The sequence below is a fragment of the Zeus faber genome (assembly GCF_960531495.2).
Source record: "Zeus faber genome assembly, chromosome: 20".
Lineage (NCBI taxonomy): Eukaryota > Metazoa > Chordata > Actinopteri > Zeiformes > Zeidae > Zeus > Zeus faber.
In genome coordinates this window covers 17820129-17834763 of record NC_137207.1, presented here as the reverse complement: position 1 = coordinate 17834763, position 14635 = coordinate 17820129, and the positions used below count along the sequence as shown (strand labels likewise).

Sequence of the window (14635 nt, the reverse complement as noted above, 5' to 3'; positions counted from 1 at the left end):
TCCCCTGCCCCTGCGTCATCAGTTCTGGGGCTGTCAAGGTCGGTTTGTGATGAGCGGCGGGTTCCTCGCAGCTCCTCCGCTCTCCGTCAGCTCCCTCTCCGCATACTGTGTCACTGTTCAGGGTTGTTCGTGATGCCGTATTGCTGCGCCGTACTGTTGTATGCTGTGCTGTATTATCCCAAACACAACCTCACTTTATTGACATGCCACTTTAATTCACATGCCACTTTAATGCACATATCTGTATATACATAATAGCCTATTCCATATACATAAGCATATTCCCTCTATTCCATTTAATTTTATTGTATTTTATTTTATTCTATATATTTTTATTCTATAAGTATTCGACTTACTGTATTACGTTTTAGGAGTCAGTTAGTTGGTCTATTAGAAATACATTTTTCCATTGCATTACATTTCACTGCATATATGTGTGAAAGTATGTATTTGTACTGTATGTGACGAATAAACCTCTTGAATCTTGAATCTTGAATCCTCTTGCTACATCCGGACCACGCAACTTTATTCCCGCTCACGGGAACACAAAGATGCTGTGTGTGTGGATTGTTTTTGTCATATCCTTATGGTCGTAGTTGGGGGCGTTGTGCACAATAAGGAAAGGTAAGATAAAAGATTATAGTACTAGTGGCAAATGGTATGTTGAGATAGGCTTTAGTTTGGTGTAATGTGAGTGGTATAATATAGGCTTACTACAATGCCTTACTACAGCCATGCTGTAAAAAAAACAAATACAATAAATTGTATATATATATATATATATATATATATATATATATATATATATAAATTATACCGTACAGAAAACAATAATAATAATTATAATAATTATAACAATTATAATAATAATAACAACATGATATCATACTATCAGTAATCAATAACAACACCACTGTAAAACAATAACTATATCCCAATGTCAGCATAATGACCAGCACCATTTGCTCCTCATCATCCTTCTTTGATATCACATGATTTCAAACCACAGCACTTGGACAATATTTCAGACCGCGTGTTGTGAGAAATCTTAGGTGGTATGGACCTAACCCTCAGTTATTTTTTTTAAACTCCAAAACAGTGTATCACAGCTTCACAATATCTTAGCTCCATAACAACACAACACCACTTAAAGATGATACAGTTACTGTGTATTGAACTCTTGCCAAGCCCTACTCTAAATATCTAATAAGTTCAATGCCTTTCGTTTGTCTCAAAATAACACTTGGTGCTTACTAAATGCCATCGACGAGATCAATATGAATATAAATCAGATCGTATTTTCATAACTGTATCTGTAAAACCATTTAGTAGTGCACTCCAGTTCATCGAAATGTGTTAATTTGAAATAAATTCGCATTTGCAAAAGGAACACCTTTAGAATGGACGTCGACATTGTTACGGATACAGACCATCGGTTGATCCACCGGACCGAGTAGCCGCATGCGATGTAGAATGTGTGTTTAAAGGGACATTTGGTTGCCGGGGACATAATCCCGATTTAAACTTCGCAAATTACAAAACGTTGGATTAGGTGAAGCAGGCATAATGAGATGGAGGAGCAGATATGAGCGCTTCAGCTGACGGAAGCCTGCAGCGCCAAATTCAATCGTTCAGAGGAATACCACCCCTGCCAAAGGGTAGAGGAGGGGGCCGAGGGGGACCGTTTCAGTGGATCGCGGTAAAATATTGTAGCGGTTTCACAAATCGAAATGTGCCAAATCTCTGGAATGAATTTGTGTCTTTCTTCCCATACAGGTCTATAGGGGCCGACGTCCCTGCATTGCTTTGCTCCGACCCAGCAAAGCTCGCTCCGTATCTCCAACTCAGCAGATGTGAACGTCTGACTCGGGCGAGAATCCTCCTTAGAGATCTGATGGATTAGTAGCTCATATAGGAAGAAGAAACAGCTGATGGTGCTGTATATAGTGTACGGGGAAGCCTTCCTACAACAGCTTTATTCTGGTTGTTCACAATATATATATATATACATATGTATCATAACCTGACCAAAACAAGCTAAGTCGAAATCCACCGAGAGCGCTGTGTCCTCCCTGGAAGCCCCCCCCCCGTGTTAGAACACTGTCAACAAGGTCGAACAGCGTCTGCGCTCCAGACGTTTGGGGATTCAGTTTTTTTCCGTGCAGAGGTTTTTTCAACAGAAACGTCACAGAAAATATTTGGGGTATGTGGCGGTTCCGGCTTTGCTAGGGGCTCGTCGACGCAGAGACACAGGCGCCGAGGGTAAAAAACGCCCCGGTCCATTGGGGAGAGCGGCAAGACTTAACGCGGCCGGGAGCAGATGGAACACTGTCTTGACGAAGGCTCTCCTCTGTGTGTGTGTGTGTGTGTGGGGATGGCTGATTTTAACACGTGTTCATCGGTTGCTCTGATGAACAACGGGTGCACAGCCACCCTCTGCTGCTGGGCCCAATTGAAGCAACACTATGTTGCTATTTTTTTTACCTCAAAATAACAGCTTCAAAATCATTTTGAGGGTACACTGACTTGTACTATGGAGAATGGCACCTCTTTCAACCCCCCCGCCCCTCCGACCGCCTGTTTTTGTGCTATGTAACTTCTGTGTTCGGGTACGAAACCGTGGGAAAAGTGCGTTGCGCTTTGCCACACAACGTCACTTCCTCGATGTTTGGCTCTGGTAATTACTGTTGTGTATAAAAGAAACGATAAATTATAAACTTGCCGGTCAAAATGTCCGGTATTCATGCTCACAAGAAACGTAGGCGCTCCACCGCCCCGACAGCGCGGGCGAGGCGGGCCGCTGGCACTCGCTTTCATCACTCCACGGGGATCGTTCCACCCTCTGACGGGCCCGTGCGAACCGATCTGCCGGGCCGAGCACATCTGGTACCTACACCGGTAGCAGGGGGAGGCTGCGGGGGGAGCCGTGGACCGAGTGCTCGCTGAAGCGTGGAGGCCCGTGCAAGGGGACGCCGTAACCTAGGTGTGCGTTATATTCGCATTTGTAACATAGACTGTTATTGTAATGTGACCGATAAGGTTTAAATTTGTCCGATAAAATACTTTATTTTCGAACACCGGTGAGTGCCAGCGGGCCGCCTCACCCGCGCTGTTGGGGAGGTGGAGCGGCTATGTTTCAAATGAGCATTATTACCGGACATTTTGACCGGCAAGTTTATCATTTATCGACAGTGGTGTAAAATTGCATTTGCACTCAGAAACTGTCGGGGCACCAAATCCCAAACACCAAAAGGTACACAGTGCTGCTTTAACAAGACCCAAGGCAAGTGTAGCTGCTTAAACCACCCCACCGCACACCAGTGGTCATGTACCCTTTATATTGCACATGTATTTATTTCATTCTAGTTGAATGTCACTATCTCAGTGTGTGCCCCAGTTTGGAATGGTTTCTTTTTATTATCAGAAAATGTCTCCAATATCGCCAAAAGTACTGTTGCCTGAGTGAACTTTTTATTTTTATTTTTTTTTACCAGATAGATAGAAACATTCCAGTCATCATTACGAGGTGTTTTTCAAAAGGCTTTCACAGTGTCTGGATAGAAAATCACCAGTGAATAGAGCAGGCGAAAAGACAATCGCAAAGGATTGTAATCAATGCAGCTGAACATAAAATAAATCAAAATCCAATATGTCATCGCGAAACGGAAAATAAAGAAAAAAATAAAGAGGCTATTTCAAAGATGGATTGATAAGAAAAACTCTATTGCTTTCCGTACTATTTGTTGGATTGAGAGATCCGAGCGGTGCATGCACAAATATCAGCTACTTCACCTCCACATTTTCACCTTACAATCACAGGTGCGTCCGGACACAAGCCCCGCCCGCGATTCCCCTCACATTGGCCGAGACGCGGAAATCCGATCGGCCACAAGCCCCGCCCCGTGTGCCTTATATGGCCACGACGCGCACCTCGGCTCGGCTCCCGGGCCCCGCCCCCGATTGCCTTATACGGCTGTGGTGGGGCGACGTGATTGGCGGAGCGCTACAGCTGCTGAAGTAGTGAGACATGGCGGAGTTTGTAGTAGCGACGGGGAGACTCGACCCGTTTCTGTCGACTCGGTTCCCAACGAGTCGCTCGGTTTAAAAAATAATAATAATAATAATAATAATAATAAAAAAAAAGAGCCGTTACACCGAGTCGAGGTCGGATCCGACGGGGTGACGGCGACGCGGCACGGGTCTCACCCGCTCCCGCGGAGGCTCGGCCGTCCCACGCGAAAACGCTCAAACGGCGCCACGACCGGGAGCCCCACTGTGGCAGAGCGTGACCGGCTGGAATGACGTCACTAACGTCACTGTGAGCCGCCACCGTGTCCACTGTCAATAAATCGATTGGTTTTTTTTTGGAGTATTTATTTCATTTTATTTTTTTTTATTTGTTATCAAACACTATGCGACGGAGGAAAAGTCACGGAAAGTGGCCAACGTCGGGCTCCCCGCGCGCGTTGTGATGTCACAAATTCGGCCCACGGCGTCGACGACCGGTTTCCCCCGACTCGTTCGCCGCGGACGGGTCGCCCCGCGAGTCGCGCGTCACTAGTTCGCGGGCGCACGGCGAAGACTTCCCAAAGAGTTGGAGCCCTTCTTCCCAACATGTAGCCCGGAGCGCGGAGCCCGAGTGCGGGGAAGGTCCGTCGCCATCGTCCGCGGAACGACACGAGCGAGTCCCGCCCGAAGTTTCTCCGGCGGCGAGGACGAGGGAGCGGCGGGCGGCGGGCGGGCAGAGAATGTGTTCCTATTTCCTTGTGCGGTCCGCAGCCTCTGGCAACAAACATGGCTCCTTGTGTCTCCTGCGGTTCGGGCTGAGCGCTGCCTCAGCCGGGCTTTAAAAAAAGTTCACTTCGGGGGGTGGTGCTGCTGCTGGTGGTGGTGGTGGGGGGGATGGAGCCCGAACACAAGGAGCTGCTGGACCGGTGTCACCACGACTTGTTGGAGTCCATCGCGGATGCGGACCGGGCGGTGGATGCCTCCGGTGAGACGTGACCCTGTGGGGGATCGTGACATTTGAGTTGACGATGCTATTGTACTTTTGGCTGTTTTGTTTTTGTTTTTTCTTTTTTTTTTTAAATTTGGTTTTAACTATTCTTTCTTTTATTTTATACCACTCTAGTAGTGTGACCTTTTCTATTCTGTGTGGTATTTCTACACTATTCGTTCTCGTAGTTGCATACGAGAAAACATAATAGCGTAAAAATACTTGTTTACCTTTTTGCAAATTGGGAAGTCAATGGAAAGTGACGCAAACTCACCGAATTCACATTATTTACTTTTATTTACTTTTCCGACACTCATTGGTTTGAAAGTCCCCGTAGACATTTGGAAACATGTGATTGAAGAGAATCAAAAGGATTTTCTCAAAATATTTTACGCGATTATGTAATAATTGTGACGGATGCAAGTCCAAATTAAGATGTTTGGTGCCTTAATTTCAGAAATAAAACTCCCATTGGAGTCATTGGATATAGTGTGTGTGTGTGTGTGTGTGTGTGTGTGTGTTTATTGTAAGCGTCTGTGTATTTTAGGTTCTTTCAAGTCAAAAGTTTGAAGAAATTCGATTTTAAGTTCAGAACCTAAAGTATATAGTCGGTTTCACGAATTGAAGCAGTGTTTCTAGGTCCATCCACTGACTCATTACTTTCAGTTTTGCTGTGATTCCACTGAGTTTGATTCATCATTCACTGTATTGACAATGTGACAACTTGATGAAGGACAGTACCTTACTCTGTGTGTGTGTGTGTGTGTGTGTGTGTGTGTGTGTGTGTGTGTGTGTGTGTGTGTGTTTCTATCTCACAATCATGTGACGAAAGGCCCAGTTCACACCGCCCCCCTGTAAAAGCACAGACTGGTAGTTTGGTTTTTTTTTTTTTTAAGTATTTAATGGCTTGACAGAACTGAAGTAATCAATGTGGGGAAAGTTGCATATGTTTTTATATGAACCTGTGGCTGCTGCATCACCGGTGTCAGTACAACCCCTTGTCATGATGTAATCAACTTGAGAAAGCTCATGAGCTGCATGAAACACTGACTTTAATATCGCGGAGTAGAGTATTGCTCGACCCGGGTTGCAAAATTCCCCCGGCGTGTCCCGCATAATGAATACAGTATCCCAGGGCGGGGATTGTTGAGAAACGAGTGGGTCGGGCCGCCTTGAACGGAGGTTAAAAAATTTCCCAAAACAATCAAATCATCTTCCAGGATGCTGGGGAAATGCCTAAATCACCCTTTAACATATTGAGCCAGGCGTTGTGGAGAGCAAGATCCCTGTTTCCGTCTCTTTTGAGTTGTCATGGTCGACCGCGTCGTTTAGGATACTCTGGCACACAGCGTTTTACATCGATTGGAGTGTGCAAGTTGGATATAAGAGAATAAATGGAGGAATTGCCCATTTGAACCTAAAGGGAATGATCTCTCCGTCATTCAGTGAACCCAACCACACACATCTGGTTAAGTCACACTATAATTATGTGTTTTTTGTTACTTTCAATCTGCTGGCTGGTACTTTCATGTCGAGGAGAGGATGATGGCCTCATATCGCAGCCTCTGGGGTAATTCTATTTTGAGTTGTCTTTACCCCCCCCCCCCCCCCCCCCCACACACACACACACACACACACACACACACACACACACACACACACACACACACACACACACACCGCTTTCAGTGTAATTTGGGGGTAATGTTTCTGCCTGCTCCCGTCCAGATACTCTAGTGTCTTCAAAAAACTGCTCCCCTACCGCTACCCCACACACAGGGCGGGGGAAATACAGTAGTTTCTGATTCGAGGCTAATGGCCAATGTCCTGATTTGTAACCTCTAAACCGACGCCCTCCTCCTCCTCCTCCTTGAACTAAAGACTGAATTCCTTGTCCGACTGCAGCGGCTCATGACAGAGCGGGGGGGTGAACAAAGTGTCCACAATGGCACATGACATTTAACTCGGGCAACCTGTGACGCACTTTCTCATTTGCAAGTCTGGTTTGTTTACTCCCATTTTGTTTTCTCCTCCTTCTGACTTGCTGTCGAGCGCTCGTGTCATAATTAGTACGCTGACGGCATTCCAGGCGCTTCCTCGCCGCAAATCGCTAATTATGAACGATACATGAAACTGTATCCTGGATGTAGCTCAATATTTAGTCGGTGAAGGGGGCATTTTGCGGAGAGGCTCACTCTTGCCTGCAGAAAGAGGGCTATTGATCGACCCCCGTTTTATTTATTTTATTTTTTCTTGTTTTTTTTTGTTTTGTCTTTTAATGCCTTCTCAGCGTGCACGCAAACCTCCAGTGGGGGCTGAGCCGCTGCTTGTGCGCTACCGGGCGGACAGGTTCCTGCAGACCAGCCCCGAAGGGAAAGCAGTCGCTCGTCGTCGACGCGCGCTCTCAATCGACCGCTGTCACCCCGCACCCCCCAGTCGACTCTGAGCCCGCAACCCGGACCTGCAAGGCTCGGCGAGGCCAGATAGTCGATGAAATCAGGACTGTTAGGGGAAAGGAGGCATGGCAAGGAAGAGCCATTCTATCCCAAGTTAAATTCCATTACATGCTCTGAATCTCAGCGTCAACATGGGTTTGGCCTATAAAATTATATGAAACGACCGGTTGCATTGATAAAGCTTGTGTCTTGAAACGGCATGTGTTCATAGAATGAAAGGATAGGGGGGGGCGGGGTTGTTAAAGCCGGGGGGCACTTTGTTTCATTCTTAATCAACAAGAGATACCCGCCGTTTTATATTTAACCGTAGCTCCGGGGCTCGGAAGCAAAGACCTTTTTGTTTCCCGAGCGTTGTTGCTCTCGCACAAAAAGACGGTGGCGCATCAGGAGGGGTGGGTGTGTGTTTTCCCCCCCCGTCTGCTACGTGCACGGGCCTCGCCGCCTCCATCTCTTTTTACGGGTTTGACTCCTAGGTGGGTCGGAGAGTCCACGATGGTCCCTGATTTAATGCCTTTTTTGGTGTAATTGAGCCATGGCCAGCTAAGTGACGTGAAGATCCTTAAGGACACATTTCAGGATGTTATTTCGGAAGTTTTCCTGAAACCAGGAAGAAAATTAGCCAGACTCTGAACTGGGATTTGTCAGGGGGCTTTGAGGCTGATGTGGACTTCTGCAAATAGCTCATATCGTGTGTGTGTGTGTGTGTGTGTGTGTGTGTGTGTGTGTGTGTGTGTGTGTGTGTGTGTGTGTGTGTGTGTGTGTGTGTGTGTGTGTGTGTGTGTGTGTGTGTGTGTGTGTGTGTGTGTGTGTGTGTGATCAAAAGTTGAAATAATTCTCCAGCATTGCTGTGTTGTTTTTTTTTTTTTTTTTTTTTTTTGTGCCAAATCATCATGCGGCTGCAGAATCTCTCCTTTGTGATCAGGAGAGGAGCTTGGGGAGCTTGTCCTGGGAGCTTCACAGATTCAAATGTTTTCTCTTTCTGGCTGTTAGAGTGGCACAGAACAGGGGTTTTGAGTCGCTGGCTGAGGGTTGGTGATGGCTGCGGGTAAGTTTGAAACTGCTCTTGAAAATGTGCAGCTCTGAAAATGAGCTTATCATTCCTTAAGGCAGGGTTTTCTTTTTCCTTTTTTTTTTTTCCCCCCCGAGTTTCCCTTTTCCCCCCTGCTAAACATTTAAGGCCCAGTCAGCACGGTGCGGCGAGTGATCGGGGCCCCGCATGAGATAGCATTGCGGTGAGACTCAGGGGTAGGGGGGGGGGCGCAGTTCAGATCCAGGTCACATGACTTCCACCAAAAAACGGCAACGTGAGCGAGCCGCGCCACAGTGAACCTTGCCCATTGTGACACTCTGTCTCTGCTCAAACAGACTCATGGGAAACTTAAGCTCGAGCGAGAACAAAGAGTGCTTGATCCATGGGATGCCACGGTTCCTGAGACACATCACTTTTTTTTTTTCTGTCTTTCTTTCTTTCTTTCAGTCCTGCGATGGGAAAAAATGGAGGGGCAAGCCATTTTAGTTGGGTTCCCTCCAGTTTTAATCAAACCCACAGTCTCCTTTTAGCTTGCGGGAACACAGCCAGCCAGGGATTGATTTAGAGTGCTGGGATGCGGGTAAATGGGATCGTTTATCAAGCTGCTGCCGCTGCTGGTTGAGCGTGAGGACTTATATCAAGGGTGGGAGCTGCTGATTTGACCGAACCGATCAGCTGTTCATCCCAGAGCCTCGTTCAGAGTTTTTAAAGAAGTGCCCACGGCACCTTCGCGCGGAGCATTTTGGATGTATATGGCCCGCACACGAAAGGTTTTTAAAAGACAAGGTGTCATCAGAACGCCCCGGAGCTTGTTCAGAGGATTCAGACGTCCACCTTTTCTACGAACTTCACGTTAAACTTTATGTTTAGGCTGAGTTGGAGAAGAAAATAAAGTGGCAAGAACAGGTTTTCTCAAGATTGGCGTGTACCATGGTTTGGGCGATGTGTGTCCTACTCATAACATATCTTAAATGTTTGAAGTGGCAATCCATGAAATCGTCCGTGTTGGGTGGATTACACTGCAAGTCCTGGAACTCAATTTGAAACACAATTTTTACCCCCTTCACTGTAATAAACCCGCTAAAAATAGGCGATTGGCGCCTTTCCCATTGCCATTGTGATTTGGGGAAACAGTAGAAGCATCATGGAATCTCCATGCCCGCACCGGCAGCGCTCGATGCCGGACCTTCGGGACTGAGCGAAGACGCTCCTCCGGTTCAGAGACCGCCTCGGGGCGGTGCTGTAGTTGTTCGGAGCCCGGCAGTGAGCGTGGGGGTTCTCTGCTGTGGTCCCCACGGAGGGGTCCCCACACTCAAAACATTTCATGGTCCAGCGTGCAGGGGAAAACAAGTCAATAACTTCTGATTTTCATTTTGGATTCTAAATCAGATACAAAATGATCAAATGATACAGGGTTAGGGCTCTTTCGGGTTAGGGATATTCCTGTCTATTTATATGGCAATGTCCGGAACTTCAACGTGCGTCCGATCGTGTCGGTAAAGGGGCTAAAATATGCAGGTCGGCCCGGTTGTCATGTTTACATCAGAGCTGATTGGAGCTGGGGCCGATTAAAAACCTGTGACTATTGCAGGGTCATTTGTCCCAGGACTGAAACCCGGGTTTAACCTTTCCCACTAATGAAAAATGCCAGATGTTAGCGGGTGTTACCGGGTTTTTGGCACAGTCTAAATAATAGGGTATAAGATGGTCAATTAATTTTCTTTAAAGTATGCCTTCTTGTGATTGTTCATCAAAACGGAATAGAGAGGAGGAGATGCATAACTCCTACATTGAATGGCCGTTTCTTAAAGTGCCAGGCAAAAAAGTATGCTCAAAAACAGAAATTAATAATAATCTTATGGATTACCATTTTGAATTGTTTTTATTTTCTCAAATAACTACTCCAGTTTCTGCTTTAAGCCATTAAAGGAAGAGGGGCTACACTGTGGTGTTGTCAGAGGAGATGAAAAGGCGTCCCTCAGACTCCGCCGTGCAGAGCGTCTTTGGGGGCCCCGTACAGGGCCACATTCAAGCTGCCGATAATTAGCCACACAGTGCTGTTGGTTCCACAGGGCCGTCATCCTGAGACGGGGAAAGTCCCACCTTATTATTCCCTCTGACCAGCTTTCTGACTGTTTGACGAAATCCCCTTCCCGAACGTAACCCAAGCCACGAGCCTTGATGTGCAATACAATGCTGGAGGTGCTCATCTGACCGGGATGCAGGAGCGGAGCGAGCGCTGATTTGGGACTGACTTTGATGTTTTTTTTTTTTTTTGCCACCCCCCCCACAGGGTCCACCTACAGTGTCTTGTCCACAATGCCGTCTGACTCAGAAAGCAGCAGCTCTCTCAGCAGTGTGGGTGAGTTGATCGCCAATGGAACTAGATACTGTACACTGGTAAAACTTATTGGAAAAAAGGATGATCTGCGGAGCCAAAAAGCACCTCCAAAGCACCCCTTCCTATGTTGTTTTTTTTTTTTTTTTTTTTTTTTTTTCCCTTCTCTCCTCTCCAAGTGATCGTTTGACATAATATATTTTATAAAGATAAGATAATTGGCTGAAGGGCATAAGATGACTTTTGATGTCCTCCTTGAGCAAGTGGAATGTCCGGCCTGAGCACAAGGAAAACCCACCTGCCTCCTGTGCACCTTCAAGCATTAATGGAGGTTAACAAGTAGAAGAATGATGGTAAAATTAAAACAACCTCCTTGTTTTCATCAAGGAATGGCTTAACCTTTCAGTTTCTTGGAAACCAGAGATGTCGTTCTGCCTCAGGGAGGCCTCCGGCAGTTTCATATGTAAATCGTCCCCGCCTGCCCGCTTGGCCTTATGAATTGCCCATGCCACCAGTGACTTGCTGACATCTACAGGTTCGCCCCCCCCAGCCTCGTCCCCGCCGCCTGGCCACACCGAGAGCCGCCAGATGAGCGAGAAGATGGAGATGGTGCTGTTCCAGCTGAGGCAGGTGACGCGCGAGAGGGACGACCTCCGCAAGCGGCTTGCCCTCGCGTCGCCGGGCACCACCTTCGACGACTGCAGGTAACACCCTCCCCCACCCCCAATATAAAAACCAAATACATTCATGGGAACGCACACAATGGGACCCGCTGTTCCCCCCCGAACCCAGCGAGTCGATGGGTTCCTCTCCTCTGCCAACTTTTAAAAGCAGCTTTTAAAAAGTAAAAACGCTGAGGAGGTACTCAACGTGACGCAAATTTGCTTGCAAGTATGCTCGACTCAAACAAGGGGGTGAGCATGCAATTTTAATGACACTCCTCTTCCCCCTGTTCCCATAAGCACCAAGTCGGCATGCTTTTATCTCTGTTATGCCGCAGCCATCCTCCCTTGTGGTGTCTTCTTTTTCTATGCATTTCACCGATTTGCCCCCCTCCCCCTCAGGGACAGACCCAACTCCAGGGCGGGTCAGGACTACGAGCGTCTCAAGCTGCAGTGCATGAAGGCGATGGCGGACCTGCAGTCCCTGCAGAACCAGCACAGCAGTACCCTGAAGAGGTGCGAGGAGGCTGTGAAGAAGGCCGACTTCTACCAGTGAGTAGGGAGCCGCCGCACGGCGCCTTCTTCAATTTTTCAGTGGACAGCAGGTTTTTTTTTTGGTTTTTTTTTTCCCCTGTTATTTATTTATTTTTTCCCTTCTCTGTGTTGCGTGTTCTAGCACTCAGCCTGCAGGATTACATTCTGTATATTGTCCCTTCTATGACACAGTTGCAGCAGATTGCGGAAAACAGATTTTTCTTCCGGAGAAAGGCCTTTTGTGCTGTCAACAGTTAACATCACTGTGATTCCTTTTTATTTTTTGTGAATCCCAAGACTCTTCAACTTTATTAACAGTTTCATCTCTCTTAAAACCAGTGGGAAAAGGCTAAGACCATGCTCACACACTTACTCCCCTATAAGCCACATTTTGTCCTGGGGGAGGGTGGTGGCAGTGGATCATTCCGAAAGCATGCTCCGTAATCATTATCGCAGCACAGTGGGCACGGCACGGCATCTGTGCCATCGGGATAATGCTACCAAGGGAGCATTTGCTGTCCCGTGAAATAAGCTGTGGCGACCTGACGGTGGGGAAGAGCAGGCTGGTCCATTTGTGTGATTTAATGATGCCCGTAGACTCACTCCGAAGCAAAGGGAACCAAACAGCTGGTCGCCGAGCAAGCAGGACAGATGACGGATTATTACCATGTTTAAGCCTCTCCCTCTGCGCCCCCTTAGCGCAACGGAAAGAAAAGAAAGTATTCTATTTGCCGTCACCCGTTCACACCAAAGAACTATTATATACAAACTTATATATACACAGTATACTACGAACCTATGTTGTGCGCTCATCATACTCACCATCATATTTGGTACAGTTAGGAAATTGGCCTATGTTACCTTGCAGAAGAGACAACACTCATAGAAAAGCAAGATTGCTTGGTCTCTTTACTACTTAGAATTTCATTTTTTTTGTTTTATTAATACTATAGCTTGGTTGCCACCCAGTTATATTGCTGTATGGAATGGGGGAGTTAAGTCGCGCAAAACTCCCATTCCACTGAGGCGGCTCCAAAGCCTGTTTTTTTTTTTAACTGGCCGGCAACATGAATAATAATTCCACAGCAGTAATTATTAATATGCAACAACATATATTTATTATCATATTTATACTCTGTTGTTCTGATTCTCACTTTTCAACAGAAATACGATTATGTATTACAGTGCAGGTTTTTCTATTACAACTTCCATTACTGTCGGAGGTCGCTGCTAAAACGGTCTGCTTCCCCTTTTCTCCTCAGTGGTTCCTCAGTGGTTCGTCTGTGATTCCTCCTTGGCTCCTCAGTGGTCCCTTGGTTGCTCCCCTCAAGTGTTTCCTCAATGATCTCCCCGTCGATCCCTCTGTGGTTCCTTAGTGATTTCCTCAATCTAGCCTTGCAGATCTTTCGAGTGCGCGTATTTTGGGAAACGAAGGTCGAAACCCCATGCATGCATTCTGCGGGTGCTCGAAGATGGAGCCTTAACGGTTTGTCCCCGTGGTCTGCGCCGCCGCCCCCCAGCACGCTGCATGGCCGCCTGGCGAGCGAGCAGGCCCAGCTGAAGGAGGAGCTGGAGGCGCTGAGGCAAGACAACATCCAGCTGGTCCGTGAGCACGGCCACGTCAAGCAGGCCTGCGACGAGCTGCGGAGGCTGCACGACGAGGACCAGAGGGAGGTGGCCGACATGAGGACGCTGCACCAGCAGGTAGAGCCTCCAGGCGCTCCTCGCCCCTTCGGTCTTCGAGGCACGGAGGGGGAAAAACACGCAACGGTATTGTGTAGGAACAACGTACGCAGATGAACACACACTTGCCCTCCCTCGATATGCAATCAACCTTTCAAGCCCTGACATTTGGGACGGAAGGCATGTTATTTGCCCCTCGCGCGGCCATTACTTCCGAGCCGGCGACTTCATCCATAGAAACTGGGTCAGACGGAGCCGTTTCTCAAAAGTCTCCGCATATCAGGGATTTCTTTCAAATTAGACGGATGACCTAACCTCACATCGGCAGCCGTGGCCGTGCGTGACATAGTCCCGGCCTCATTACAGCCAGGAGGGTCCGATTGTTAAGTGTCTGCAATACCTTACATGAGCATGGGGAATGCCTTCTATGGCATTCTGATACGGAGGGTAAACGATACACGCCTTATTGCCTCCATGCCTCAGAGTTTGCGAGCGTTATACCATGATTAGGAAAACCGCAATTCAGCCTCAGTCAAATGAGCACATGATGTCGGCCCAAACCGGGCTTCACTGTGACGATCTCAGATCCTGGGATGCTCTTCAGGTCTCAGTGGGTGTGGCCCCCCTCCTGTCCACACTAGCTGTTTGGTGTTCTGATGGCTATTTGTATCATCTTCTTATCCAGTGATTCTAAACCTTCGTCATATCAAGGATCCTCAATTTTGATACACATTAGACCACTGACAACATTTAATAAGATATAGTCTCTATAGGTCTTTATCATTAGATATGAATTAGTCCAAACCTCCGCACCCGTCTAATAGTAAAGTTAGAGAGATGAAGAGTCATTGTTGTACATCCTCTGATGGTGCTCACGTCTTGTAAATTAAATAACAGTTAAGTTGAACTATTAATCATTTTGCTGGGGACCCCCCG

The 14635-nt window shown here is 47.3% G+C and overlaps 1 protein-coding gene across 1 annotated transcript in view; it reads left to right on the top strand.

The window, feature by feature from the left end:
• Window positions 1–4880: 4880 nt before the first annotated feature.
• The window catches only part of LOC307245373 (disks large homolog 5-like), a 35563-nt gene continuing 25808 nt past the window's right edge, over window positions 4881–14635 (top strand). Inside the window, exons 1-5 of the mRNA XM_080020925.1 lie at window positions 4881–4993; window positions 10776–10844; window positions 11371–11524; window positions 11885–12034; window positions 13537–13720. Coding sequence (XP_079877051.1) covers window positions 4903–4993; window positions 10776–10844; window positions 11371–11524; window positions 11885–12034; window positions 13537–13720 — 648 coding nt within the window. The 5' untranslated portion in view covers window positions 4881–4902. The remainder of the gene's footprint in view (window positions 4994–10775; window positions 10845–11370; window positions 11525–11884; window positions 12035–13536; window positions 13721–14635) is intronic.